General features: G+C 49.9%; 1 protein-coding gene across 3 annotated transcripts in view; it reads left to right on the top strand.

Annotated features, from left to right (window-relative positions):
• Nucleotides 1-7851, top strand: part of LOC143955640 (uncharacterized) — a 54519-nt gene extending 46668 nt beyond the window's left edge. Inside the window, exons 1-8 of one of the 3 annotated variants that reach the window (XM_077465741.1) lie at nucleotides 1527-1609; nucleotides 1704-2079; nucleotides 2196-2293; nucleotides 2383-2595; nucleotides 4177-4374; nucleotides 4844-5056; nucleotides 5212-5347; nucleotides 6133-7851. In XM_077465741.1, the coding sequence (XP_077321867.1) occupies nucleotides 1995-2079; nucleotides 2196-2293; nucleotides 2383-2595; nucleotides 4177-4374; nucleotides 4844-5056; nucleotides 5212-5347; nucleotides 6133-7277 (2088 nt within the window). In that variant the 5' untranslated portion in view covers nucleotides 1527-1609; nucleotides 1704-1994 and the 3' untranslated portion in view covers nucleotides 7278-7851. Of the gene's footprint in view, nucleotides 1-1526; nucleotides 1610-1703; nucleotides 2080-2195; nucleotides 2294-2382; nucleotides 2596-4176; nucleotides 4375-4843; nucleotides 5057-5211; nucleotides 5348-6132 lie in introns of those variants that run through there. The other 2 variants (XM_077465742.1, XM_077465743.1) reach the window with 2 other exon arrangements.
• The last annotated feature ends 6238 nt before the right edge of the window (nucleotides 7852-14089 follow it).

A 14089-nucleotide genomic window follows, 5' to 3' on the forward strand; every position in this document is an offset into this window, starting at 1 on the left:
GGGGCACAATTCCTCCTAATGACACCAACGATGGGGCCTAATCACATCAACGATGGGGGCATAATTCCTCCCATTGACTCCCATTCCTCCCATTGACACCAACGATGGGGCCCAATGACACCAACGATGGGGCCCAATGACATCAACGATGGGGGCACAACACCTCCAATCTACACCAATAATGGGGCGCAATTACTCTCAGTGAAACAAACAATGGACACTATTTTTTGATGAGGTGGCACCGATGGGCACTGATGATGGGCACTAATATGCAGCACTGATGGGCACGGTTTTGCGGCATTGATGGGCACAAAAAGGCGCCATTGATGGGCACTCATAGGTGGCACTGATAGGCAACACTGATGTGCACTGAAAGGCGGCACTGATGGGCACTCATAGGCGTCACTGATAGGCGGCACTGATGGGCACTCATAGGCAGCACTGATAGGCGGCACTGATGGACACTAATGGATGGCACTGATGGACACTGATAAAATGACACTGATAGGCATCACTGATGAGGAGGCACTGGCAGGCATTACTGATGGGGTCTGGTTGGCATTATTTATGAGCACTGATTGGCATTCCTGGTGGTCATCCCTGTAGAGTTGCCACCTCATCCCTTTAAACCCCGAACACATACGAATTACACAGGTTCTGAGGCTAATTTAATGCACCAAATGAGTTTAATTACCACCTTAGCCACAGAACCCGTGTAATTAATATGTGTTCAGTTTTAAAGGGATGAGGTGGTAACCCTACATCCCTGGTGGCATCCTCGTGGGGGGCTGCACTGATAATCAGTGCAGACCCCCCGTCCCCCCGTCAGGAGAGCAGCCGATCGGCTGTCAGACGCGATAGAGGCAAGCCAATGCACGGCTTTTCCTGTTTACACTGTGATTGGACACAGCTGATCACTTGGTAAAGAGCCACGGTCAGAGGCTCTTTACCTTGATCGGAGATGCGGCGTGTCAGACTGGCACACCATACCACCAATTGCCGCGCTGCGCGCAATAGCGGCTTATCTAACTGGAGGTCATATGATGTCCAGTCAGGATAACTGAAACGACGGCGGGAAGTGGTTAATGCTGTGCAAATATCTACTCTATACACCACATGTGTTAAACACAAGACCGACAGGCCAAAGCCGGGCCCGCCACTCCACTTCACATGGCCCTCACATCCTGCCTGAGCCTTCTATGGATGAATAGGGACATCACAGAGCTTGCAAAGCCACATGGGAAGGTTTTCATCAAGGTAGGTAGGTTTATGCAAGCGAATTTCTCTAATTATGACAAAATCTATAATCAATTTTGCTGCAAGACCAAAGTAATATATTTCTCTCCCCCGTGGTGGGAGTGGAGATGACCCCATCTATAAGGATATACAGTACATATACACACAGCACAAGGCCGTGTTCACACTACGAGACGTTTCTCGAAAACTGCAGTTCCTCTGAGCTCCACAAGATGGCGAGCTCACTTCTACCCAGACAGGAAGTCTCTATGGAAGACAGGAAGTGATGTCGTGTATAAATAGGAAGTTCTGGGTGAGAGGTGAGTCGGGAGAAAGTAGAGAGGAGACATTGCTGGAAGTGGCAGGCGAGGAGGTAATAAGTTATTATTTTGTATTTACACCCAGTCACCCCCCCGTCATGTTCCGTCCTCTTCCTCCATAGTCACTGTGACGTCTTTTATCTCCAGCAGATGATGATACACAAATAAATGGTCATTAGTGGGAACGCAACACATCTGAAGAAAATGACCAGAAACGGCCATCGCTGAAGATGATATAGACATATATAGAATAGAATAATACATTTTTTATTCTAATCAAAGTTCATATAATACAAATGTGGGCCCAATCTACATCTAAATTAACTCGGCATCCCCCACACCTAATAACAGTTATATAATCCATTGGACTGAGAAGGTGAGAAGATCGTTGATGGAAAAGTGGCACAACTGAAGAAAGTGTACCAGTCATTCCGTTCCATGGAGGAGTGGGAGTATTTAGAAGGACACAAGGATCTCTACAAGGACGTCATGATGGCCAATCAGCCGCCCCTCACATCACCGGGTAAGAGGAGACTTTATTGTAAAGGAGAGAGCAGTACGGAGGCTCCACCTAGATCCCCCATCATCTGATAAACACATAGAAACAATGTATTCAGTCAGTGTGTGTGTTTCCTACAGATGGATCCAGTAATGGGAACCCACCAGAGAGATGTCCCCGTCCTCTGTATTCCCGGGATCCCACACAGGAGGATCACACCATCCCCCACCATCATCAGGTAGATGAGGAACAATCACTGATAGTATCATTAGGATCTGTACATTATCTGCATTGTTACCATCGATGTCATTTTTATTATATATTCAGAGTGGAAACCTGAGAGACCCTAAAGTTGAGGTTAAAGAAGAGATAAAAGAGGAGGATGATGAGGATGGGGTGATGGAGCAAGAACACAAAGATCTGTACCAGGACACCATGGTGGAGACATTCAATTACAGAAACCCTCCAGAGAGATGTCCAAGTCCTCTGTATTCCCGGGATTCCACACAGGAAGGTCACACCATCCCCCACCATCATCAGGTAGATGAGGGGTATTGAAGTGAAACTCATGGAGGTCGGTCAGTAAAACTTTCTTTCATCTCCGAATCTCATGCTTGTGCTATGGCTCAGATCTTTCACATCCACAGTCCCCCCCATAGCACCCAACTGTCCCGGATTTGGCGGGACTGTCCCGGATTTGGCGGGACTGTCCCGGATTTGGCGGGGCTGTCCCGGATTTGGCGGGGCTGTCCTGGATTTGGAACAAAGTCCCTCTGTCCCTCATCCCTCCTCATTTCTCACTCATTTGTCCCTCATTTTGGACCGATCTATATGAATGTAGAAACCCACCAGAGAGATGTCCAAGTCCTCTGTCTTCCCGGGATTCCACACAGGAAGGTCACACCATCCCCCACCATCATCAGGTAGATGAGGGGTATTGAAGTGAAACTCATGGAGGTCGGTCAGTAAAACTTTCTTTCATCTCCGAATCTCATGCTTGTGCTATGGCTCAGATCCTTCACATCCACAATCCCCCCATAGCACCCAACTGTCCCGGCTTTGAAGGGGCTGTCCCGGCTTTGAAGGGGCTGTCCCGGCTTTGGAGGGGCTGTCCCGGCTTTGGAGGGGCTGTCCCGGCTTTGGAGGGGCTGTCCTGGATTTGGCGGGGCTGTCCCTGACTTGGAACAAAGTCCCTCTGTCCCTCATCCCTCCTCATTTCTCACTCATTTGTCCCTCATTTTGGACCGATCTATATGAATGTATATAAAATGCACGTTTTATCTATAAAAAAAATTGTTTCCCGGCACTAAATCTTTCATCCAATTTCTAAATTTCTGCATTTGTAAATTCCAAAAAGCCAATATAAAGGAATAGTAGTGGTAAAAAAAAGCACTTGTGGGTTTAACCAATCTTTTGTTTTTCTACAATTCTCCTTTAAGGGGGCGTGGCAAAGGGGGTGTGTCCTATGCCTGCATACTTTTGCTGATAGGTGTCCCTCATTCCCATCTCAAAAAGTCGGGAGGCATGGTCCCCTCTTTACATCACAGCCACCCCGACACATCATAGCCCCCCCACCTCTTCGCATTGAACTGTGGTGCCGCTCCTGCCCTCAGTCTGGATTTGCCATTCCCCCCCCCCCATCTTCGGCCTAGCTGTAAAAAGATTGTTAGCAGTTGCACGGGGAAGAGCGAACACATAGGCAGCTCAATGGTCGTAGCTGTGGCCGTCCGGCTAGGACTGTCACTCGGTCTGGATCCGGACCGTGGTCCACAGTCTAGGTCAGACTTTCTCAACCTTTTCAACGCGGAGCAAACCTTGAAATAACCTTTCGGTCTCAGGGAAATGTCTACAACTCCATGCTACATTGGTGTGACGGTCAGTGGAAGAGTGCTCCTTACATCTGTGGTCTTGGGGAAGAGTTTCCCCTCCCTACAGATAGCTAAAAAGATCATCGGTGTCGCTGGCAACTTATCCGGGAGGCCAAAATTGGTCATTGCTCAAGGAACCCCTAGCAACCATTGGAGGAACCCTGGTCTAGGTAGATGATTAACCATCCTTGGTAGTGGTGGTTTTATACACAAGTGTGTCTGTTATAATGAATATTTTATTATATATATTCAGAGTGGAAACCTCGAGGATTATAATATTGTGGTTAAAGAAGAGTATAAAGAGGAGGATGAGGAGTATGGAGTGATGGAGAAGATTTCAGAAGGACACAAGGATATGATGGAGCCACCAAATACCAGGAACCCACCAGAGAGATGTCCCCGTCCTCTGTATTCCACACAGGAAGGTCACACCATCCCCCACCATCATCAGGTAGGTACAGTTGAAGGTCACCCCATCCCCCCACCATCATCAGGTAGGTACAGTTGAAGATCACACCATCCCCCACCATCATCAGGTAGATGAGGAACAATCACTGATAGTATCATTGGGATCTGTACATTATCTGCATTGTTACCATTGATGTCATTTTTATTATATATTCAGAGTGGAAACCTGAGAGATCCTAAAGTTGAGGTTAAAGAAGAGATAAAAGAGGAGGGTGAGGATGATGGGGGTGATGGAGGGTGAGCGCTTTCAAAAGTACACAAAGATCTGTACCAGGACACCATGGTGGGGTCATCCAGCTACAGAGAGATGTCCCCGTCCTCTGTATTCCTGGTGATTCCACACAGGAAGGTCACACCATCCCCCACCATCATTAAGTAGATGAGGAACAATTATTAGTAGTTATGGTTTATACACAAGCATGTTTGTTACAATGAATGTTTTATTTATCCAGAATGGAAATCTTGGGGTTTATAATGTTGTTCCTAAAGAAGAGTATAAAGAGGAGGATGAGGAGTATGGAGTGATGAAGGAACTTTCTGAAGGACACAAGGATCTCTACAAGAACATTATAACAGATCCACCTAATACCAGGAACCCACCAGAGAGATGTCCCCGTCCTCTGGATTCCACACAGGAAGGTCACACCATCCCCCACCATCATCAGGTAGGTGGAGTTGAGGGTCGGGAACATAAAGTGATTGAACACTCTGACATGTGGAGATGATGTGTGGACTCTACAAGATGATATTTTCTATGTGATCTCACATCATAAATACTTCTATGTTACAGATGTTATTTTCTGCCATTCTGTTGGTTTAGGGTGAAGATCTGATGAACATGAAAGTTGAGGGTGAAGTAGAAGAGACGTATGTGAGGGATGATCAGCAATATACGGAGGAGGCTGGAATGACGAGGACATTCATAGAGGAGGACACTCCTACAGAGATCAGCACAGGTGACCCATCATATATTCTTCTCTTATCTCTGCTCTGTTACTGCTCACTGATTGGTCCAGAGTAGGGCGGGAGCTGAGTGATATCAGCCAATAATAGGTTGGTAATGGTCCCCTCCCTGTACTGATACCCTATTTGTTGTTCAGCTGGCAGTATTAGGTTGGTAATGGTCCCCCTCCCTGTACTGATACCCTATTTGCGGTTCAGCTGGCAGTATTAGGTTGTGGGTCACTCCTAGTTACAGTAGCACAGATATGATAACACAGATTGAGACTTTCTTAGGTTGGTTCCTCTTCTTCCAGCCAACTTATAGCTAAACACAAAACTTTATTAATAGTCCCTTGTTGGGATGAAACGTAAGGAGTAACATAAAGACTGAAACACTTCTCTTTCCAGGAGGAAAATACTGCTGGAAGCTCCCTCCAGTGCTGAATATCACCAGAAGCCTAGGCCTCTGGTCACTTGTTCTATGGTAAAGGGCCTTCAAGTCTGAACTTTGACCCTCTTGTCTATCAGAGGTCACATGACCCAGTGCCTAGGCTTGTGGTTGGGTGAAGAGCATGGACCTCCCAGCCCCCATTGGTTCCTGCTCTTCTGACAAGGCTGTGTAAATGTAGAAGTGATCTGGGAGGAGGACCAAAGGACTGAAGTGGGGGGAAAAGTCCCGGCTGGTTGGGACCTCCACAGAGAAAATCTCCTCACTCATATCTACCTGATCCAGATGGGATCTTGATGGAAGTGAACTAACCCTCTCATATCTATTGATGATGTTTTTATATTTTTCCAGGACACGCCATGGAGAAACCCTCAAAGGATCGTCTCACTTTATCTGCAGGTTGTAGAATGGAAGATGAGGACATCACAGGAGATTGTGGAGGAGAAAAGACAATGATCTCCACTATGGATGGTGGACTTCACAGTGTGGATAGACCATGGAATCCCTCCGACTCCGAGCAACCTCGTACTGTGGGGGATGGGGCTGGAGTTCAGGAGATATTTTCCTTTCCTACATGGGGGGAAGGTTTTAGCTCTGAATTAAGTCCTCCTGTACATCAGAGGTCTCACACGGGTGAAAAGCTTTATTCCTGTCCTGAGTGCGGGAAGTTTTTTTCACAGAAGTCCCATCTTTCCAGACATCTCAGAATACACACAGGCGAGAAACCTTATTCCTGCGCCGAGTGCGGGAAATATTTTTCACATAAGTTCCATCTTTACACACATCAGAAGACTCACACGGGCGAGAGGCCGTATTCCTGCACCGAGTGCGGAAAATGTTATACGCATAAATCGGTGCTTGTAATACATCAGAGATCGCACACGGGGGAGAAGCCTCATCCTTGCCCCGAGTGCGGGAAAGGTTTTACAAATAAATCGGACCTCGGTAAGCATCAAAGAACTCACACCGGGGAGAAACTGTATCCCTGCCCCGAGTGCGGGAAACTGTTTTCAGAGAAGTCCAGCCTTTCCAAACATCAAATGTCCCACACCGGCGAGAAGCCTCACGAGTGTCCGGAGTGCGGGAAATGTTACAAGCATAAAACGGACCTCGTTAAACATCAGAGATCTCACACGGGGGAGAAGCCGTATTCCTGCCCCGAGTGCGGGAAGTGTTTTTCAGAGAGCTCCAGTCTTTCCAAACATCGGAGGTCTCACACCGGCGAGAAGCCGCACGCCTGTCCAGAGTGCGGGAAATGTTACATGCATAAAACGGACCTGGTTAAACATCAAAGATCTCACACGGGGGAGAAGCTGTTTTCCTGTAACGTATGCGGGAAAAGTTTTTCAGAGAAGTTCACTCTTTCCAGACATCAGAGATCTCACACGGGGGAGAAGCCGTATTGCTGTCCTGAGTGCGGGAAATGTTATATGCATAAACCAAACCTTGTTAAACATCAAAGATCTCACACAGGGGAGAGGACATTTTTCTTATAGTCTTTCTAGACATCAGAGATTTGAGTTTAAAGCCGAATGCCTGTCCCAAGTGAAGAAAACATGCAGTGCGGGACAATTTTTTTTATAACAGAAGTTCCATTTTTCAATACAGAGTTTATTATTTTTCCAATTTCAACTTTTCAATATTTATTTATTACAGTTATTAATTTATTTTTTTAGCCCTGTTGGGGGGTGACTTTGGTGAGATATCAGGGGTCTGGACATATCCCCTTTTGAGACAGGGAAAGGGACCGAGGACACAGATTCCCCAGTCCCTTTCCCAGCAGCCTCAGCTGCACTGAAGATGAATGGAAAGGAGACAGAGGCTCCTCTCCATTCATAAAACTGAAGCATCGTAAACACAGTTTATGACACTTGGTGACAGTTATGAATGGAGATCACTGTCGGTGATCACTGACTCTGTGCATTCGGAAAAGGAAGGATCTGGTAAATGACATATTTACTGGCTCCTTCCTCCTGACAGATCGAGGACGGAGGGGGCGGAGGAGTACGGATGGGGACCGAGGATCACAGAGGGGGACCGAGGATCAAAAAGGGGGGACGAGGATCACAGAGGGGGACTTGGGATCACAGAGGGGGACTTGGGATCACGGAGGGGGACAGAGGAGCATGGGGGGGGCAGAGAAGCATGGAGGGGGGACCGAGGATCATGGAGTGGGACCGAGGAGCACGGAGGGGGGCTGGAGTATGGGGGGGGGTACCGAGGAGCATGGAGAGGGACCGGAGCACAAAGGGGGACGGAGGATTGCGGAAGGGTGGACCAAGGATCACGGAGGGGGACTGAGGCGCATGGGGGGTATCCAGGAGCATGGAGGGGGCCCAGGGCACAGAGGGGGACTGAGGATCACGGAGGGGGAATGAGGAACATGGGGGTACCGAGGAGCATGGAGGGGGGCCGGAGCACAGAGGGGGACTGAGGAGCATGGAGGGGGACCGGAGCACAGAGGGGGACGGAGGGGGACCGAGGAGCATGGGGGGTACCGAGGAGCATGGAGGGAGGCCGGAGTACAGAGGGGGACTGAAGAGCATGGAGCGGGAAGGAGGATCATGGAGGGAGACCGAGAAGCATGGGGGGTACCGAGGAGCATGGAGGGGGGCCGGAGCATGGAGGGGGACAGAGGAGCATGGAGGGGGACTGAGGAGCATGGAGGGGGACGGAGGATCACGGAGGGAGACCGAGGAGCATGGGAGGTACCGAGGAGCATGGAGGGGGACCGGAGCACAAAGGGGGACGGAGGATTGCGGAAGGGTGGACCAAGGATCATGGAGGGGGACTGAGGCGCATGGGGGGTATCCAGGAGCATGGAGGGGGCCCGGAGCACAGAGGGGGACTGAGGATCACGGAGGGGGACTGAGGAGCATGGGGGGTACCGAGGAGCATGGAGGGGGGCCGGAGCACAGAGGGGGACTGAGGAGCATGGAGGGGGACTGAGGAGCATGGGGGGTACCGAGGAGCATGGAGGGGGGCCGGAGCACGGAGGGGGGCCGGAGCACAGAGGGGGACTGAGGAGCATGGAGGGGGACCGGAGCACAGAGGGGGACGGAGGGGGACTGAGGAGCATGGGGGGTACCGAGGAGCATGGAGGGGGGCCGGAGCACAGAGGGGGACTGAAGGAGCATGGAGGGGGACGGAGGATCATGGAGGGAGACCGAGGAGCATGGAGGGTACTGAGAAGCATGGAGGGGGGCCGGAGCACAGAGGGGGACAGAGGAGCATGGAGGGGGACTGAGGAGCATGGAGGGGGACGGAGGATCACGGAGGGAGACCGAGGAGCATGGGAGGTACCGAGGAGCATGGAGGGGGACGGAGGATCACGGAGGGGGACTGAGGGGCATGGGGGGTACTGAGGAGCATGGAGGGGGACTGAGGAGTATGGAGGGGGGGCTGGAGCACTGGGGGGGGGGGCAAGGAGCACAGAGGGGGACCGGAGTACAGAGGGGGACTGATGGGGGACAGTTAGGGACGATTGATGCGACGCTGGGGGGGGAGGAAGAGATTGTTGATCCATGGTTGTTTTTTGAGATGTAATATTTCATATTTACCTTATAAACATGCAAATAAAATACTGTAATACATATTTTTTATATAAAACAAATTAAGCTAAATTTATAAATATATTTTAAAACTCATTCTATTCTTTGTAAGTTGATTAATAAAAGTCGGCCTTCAGATTTGTATGATGAAATGTTCTTCTCTTTTTCTAACACTACAAGTGAGGTCCATCCTGTAGGTTTTAGTTTTAGTCTTAATCTTATGTCTTAGTAGTTTGGTTTTACCGGCTTGTAATTGTTGGAACAGCCGACTCTCCCCCTTCTCATAAATCTCAGGACGTCTGTAGTAGACTCCAATGATAAGGTCCATCAGTTCATAGACCCGTCTATCATTCCACCCGTAATTCCTCCTCCGCACCATCACCACCTCCAACCACAAGATCATCGTTCTTCCCCTCAGGACGCCTGTAGTAGACTCCAATGATAAGGTCCATCAGTTCATAGACCCGTCTATCATTCCACCCGTAATTCCTCCTCCGCACCATCATCACCTCCAACCACAAGATCATCGTTCTTCCCCTCAGGACGTCTGTAGTAGACTCCAATGATAAGTTCATCAGTTCATAGACCCGTCTATCATTCCAACCGTAATTCCTCCTCCGCACCATCACCATCTCCAACCACAAGATCATCGTTCTTCCCCTCAGGACGCCTGTAGTAGACTCTGTACAGGACACCAGGGAATGGATTTGTGTCACCATGGTTTGGGTTGTGGTCCCTTTAAAGGGGGGGGGGGGGGCAAAAGTAGCAGTTTTTGAAAACGTAGGGGTTCTCGCCCATTCCGGGTTGAGAGGCTCCGAGACGATTGAAGAGCGAAAATTGATTTGCAGTTTTTCCAGGATTATTAAGCCTTGATATGGGTCCTGGAATCTGGAGGTTTAGTGAGATCCTGAGAAAGAGCCTCCAACCCTGAACACTTTTATGTTTAACCTTTGGCACCGCCCTGTCTGCACACCTCCTCCTTGTTAATCACATTTATCCCCTGTATAGGACACTAGGGTTGTGTCCTGGAACAGCAGAAATAGTTCCCTACTGTTTGGGTTGTGGTCCCTATAGAAGGGACTTTTGCTCCTGAAGCGGTGGTTAAGCCACCGGATGGGGAGTTTTGAAAAACATCAGGAAGGAATCGGCATGGGTCGGTGAGGTTGTGTGGAATGGTTCACAGCTGTGAGATTGTTTGGACTTTTTAACGGCCGGGCCACTGGTTTTGTCACGTACCTGATAGGAGACTGAAATGACGAGGTCGGCCTCTCTTGTATCTCCAGCCCCGGCCCCACAGAGAGTGGAACAGATGGTGCCAAGGGTACAGGAGGAATACGAGTGCCTGTAAGTGTAGATTGCTGAACTTGTGGCCTGGAGTTGTAGACTCAGTGATTCAGCCAGAACATCAGGTCAGGAACTGGGATGATGCTGGGTAGGGGGACTCCACCAGCCTTGCAGGTTTAGGATACGTGGCTTGCCGGAACTTCCCGTGGTCTGGAGACAGAAGCACACTGGGTCCGTTGGAGCCGGGATGAAGGGGCGGCCAGCACAGGCACTCGAGAAAGTAGCGTGGAGCCAGGCAGGGAACAGAAGCGAGGTCAGAAGGATAGCCGGAGTCAGCAATGAGCGGGGAGCAGGTTACCAGGACCTCAGACAGTAGCAAAGTCAGGAGTAAGCCGGGATCAGGAATCAATAGTATAAACAGAGTCCAAAGCCAGGTCAGTGGAAAGCCAGGTTAGCAACAGATAACAAGCACGATTCGAGCAGGGCATCCAGAAACAGCGGAAGACCAATCAACATTGAGCAGAAGTCAGGGCACCCTTTAAATAGGCCATCTGGTGCCAATTGGGATTGTGGACGCGCTCCCGCGAGTGTGCGCATTCCTATGCACATTGGCGCATATGGGAATCTGTGGTTGCCTGTGTGTGTGTGTGCACCCCGACGTGTCACAGCAGGTCTCTTACAGGCTTGCTGAGCTTCTGTGGCTTGTCTTTCATCCGAAGCATATGGGAACCCTTAACCCCGATGTGGGATCAAGATACTGGCGGTGAGCCATTTTCTGTGGTCTGCATTATACCAATACTATGGACTTTTTACCTTACCGAATTGAGAAGCTTACCTTATGGAACAACAAGCAGAAAAAAATGTCAGCATAGGCCAAGCATAGATTTAACCCTTACCATAAGTCTCCTAACTCCTCCCTGCCATTTACAGCAGTTTCCTTGACCCGGTAGGTGTTTGTTCTGAAGCTGCTGGAGCAGATTCAGTACAAAATGTACCCTAATCACCCCCTATGCCTTTCACGGCAACGCCTGCTTGGCAAAACGGCAGACTTTACATCTGCTCCCACTCTAGCTGCTGGAGTCAGCCCATTTTTGCTAGCTTTTGGCCTGTGCTGCAGCACCGTGGGGGGAACCCTGATGCCATGTTTTGCCCAGAAGGCCATGCCTGTCCTCTACCACAATGTGCAGAGGTAATGTCTCTTTTTCATTGGACCACGCTGTCAGCGTTGGAGACCATGTGACCAGAGACACTGGATCCAGCAAGCATTAGCAGGAATGGAATATCAACTTCACGACACACTGGGCAAATAAGATAGCAGCTGAGAAGGATGCAGGAGGAAGCACAAAAGTGGAGCTGGGGGGTGCTGCCCAATGTCTTGTGACTTGGTGATAGGGACAGCATGGTCACCACTCCTCCCTTTTTCAATGTCCTCAGGCAATGATTCCACAGAACCCCCAGACTCCCTAAGCACCCCTATGCAATGTCCCAGGCAAAATGCTATAGCTGCTATGCCTTCAAGACGTGAACCTCACTAGACCATAAACTCTGAAGGCTCTTGTCAGGTCACCTAGAGGCGAGGTGACAGATGCACACCGTAGGGATCAGGAGTGCACTGCAAGGTTGTGGACCCTACGGCTGACTGCTGCAGAAGGGGGACAGATCCCACTGGGGTTAGAGTGTAAGATTCCCTGGGGCGCGGAGTCTAAGAGCCAGCAGGTGTTCACCAGCGTCTCTAGTGGTGAGGATGGACTTGGCTGCAACTGGCTCCAGGTTGCGACCCCCAGGGTCCCCCAGCTCACACCCACAGTAGGCAACAGGAAGATAGGGATGGTGAGGGACAAAGCCAAGGTCGGGGCCACAAGCAGACAAGAATAGTCGGGGACACGCCAAGAGGTCAGGATCACAGGCAAACAGGGATAATTAAAGACACGCCAAAGTTGGTAACGGAAAACAGTAGAAGAGCACACGGCAGGAAACAGGAAGCTAACACACAAAGGTTGATCAGCAAGGCTGGCCTGCAGTGCACAGGTTAATATAGCGCTCCCTGATAGGAGCTAGGGTGGAGCCATGCCAGAGGATGGATACAAAAGCAGACAGGTGAGGGTCGGCTGGTCTCTAGATGAACACATGGGAACAGGTAAGCAGACAAACTATTGCATAACCATAACAGCTCTATAGGGACAGGGAAGCTGGGAGGTGGATGCCCCTCCCCCCCCCATGCCAGCTTGTGCCAGGCCAGATCATGTGTGTGAAAATGGCATCAACCTGCTGGCTGCCCTTCGGCTGTGAAATTTTGCACCCAAATATCTTGCTTGGCATATGTCCGGAGCTTGGCAGTTTCTGATTGGGGTACCCTGGCTTTATGGATGACCTGTGGCAGGCCAGAAGAACATGAGGTTTTGAAGAAGCATTAATGTCAGTGAGAAACTCGTCACCTCCTCGGTCCTGTGTCTTGGTCTTGGTGGCTGTTGTGTGTGACTCATGTTGGAAGAATAAAATCACGTTGGATCGTTTATTGTTGGTGTGCAGCCTTTTCTTCTCTTTCCAGAAGAACTTCATGAAGCCACTTTAGGCAGCTCTCCTGGTTCGAAAATGCAGAAACATCTGCCAATTGCCTGATAGGTAAAACACCTACATGCCGAAACTTCACCACAGCCACACCAGAGCAGCTGCACCAGCAGCACGGGGCCATCACTACCTCAGTGGCTCCTAATTCTGGACACATCCCAAACCCAAGCTCCGAGTGCTCTGATGCTGCCTGCTTGTGTCCTTGAGCTACACACATTGCACTGTGAATACAGCGGCTTCGTAGGATCCTCTTATTTTGTCTCTACTTTTGCCTCTTATTTATCTCTACTGCTGACCACAGGAGAGGGAAGGAGAGGCTTCAGAGGTGTCCTGGATGCATTCAGTTACAGCTTTTTATGTGAGTGGATGTTATTTAATTTGTGATTTATCGATGGAGCCTGGGTCTGCTTCCTTACCAGTCGCCAATCTGTGAATAGGTGGCACTGTTGCCTTTGGCATTAGGATGATGGATTACAGTGAATTCAGGTGATGGGTAAATAAGTCGTCTCATAAGCCAATCAGCAGGAGTTTCTTTGGCCGCTGTTGAAAGCTGGGATAGGCTATTTATTTGGGAAATGATCAGGGTTCTTCCTGACCGGGGCTGCGGCCTGGGTGGGTGTGTGTCAAGTAACTCCTGGTTGCTAGGCCACAAAGTCGCGGTTCAGAGTTTGCGGCCTCAGTCTTTCATGGAATTTCCCTTTCCAGCAGATGTGCAGCCCAGCATTTCCCGCATCATAACACTCGTGTTTTCCGTTTTGTTCTTCTTAAAGCCCTAAGATGCCGCCCAAAAGCCTTGCACCTTCTAAAGCTTCTGGCAATCAACCTAAGCGCCAGAAGAAGTTTAAGCCCTTGTACACACGGTCGGAGATTCCAACGGAATGTGTCCTATCGGACCATTTTGTCGG

Source organism: Lithobates pipiens, unplaced genomic scaffold (genome assembly GCF_037356315.1).
Source record: "Lithobates pipiens isolate NorthernLeopardFrog02 unplaced genomic scaffold, aLitPip1_a1.2 Scaffold_35, whole genome shotgun sequence".
Taxonomy (NCBI): domain Eukaryota; kingdom Metazoa; phylum Chordata; class Amphibia; order Anura; family Ranidae; genus Lithobates; species Lithobates pipiens.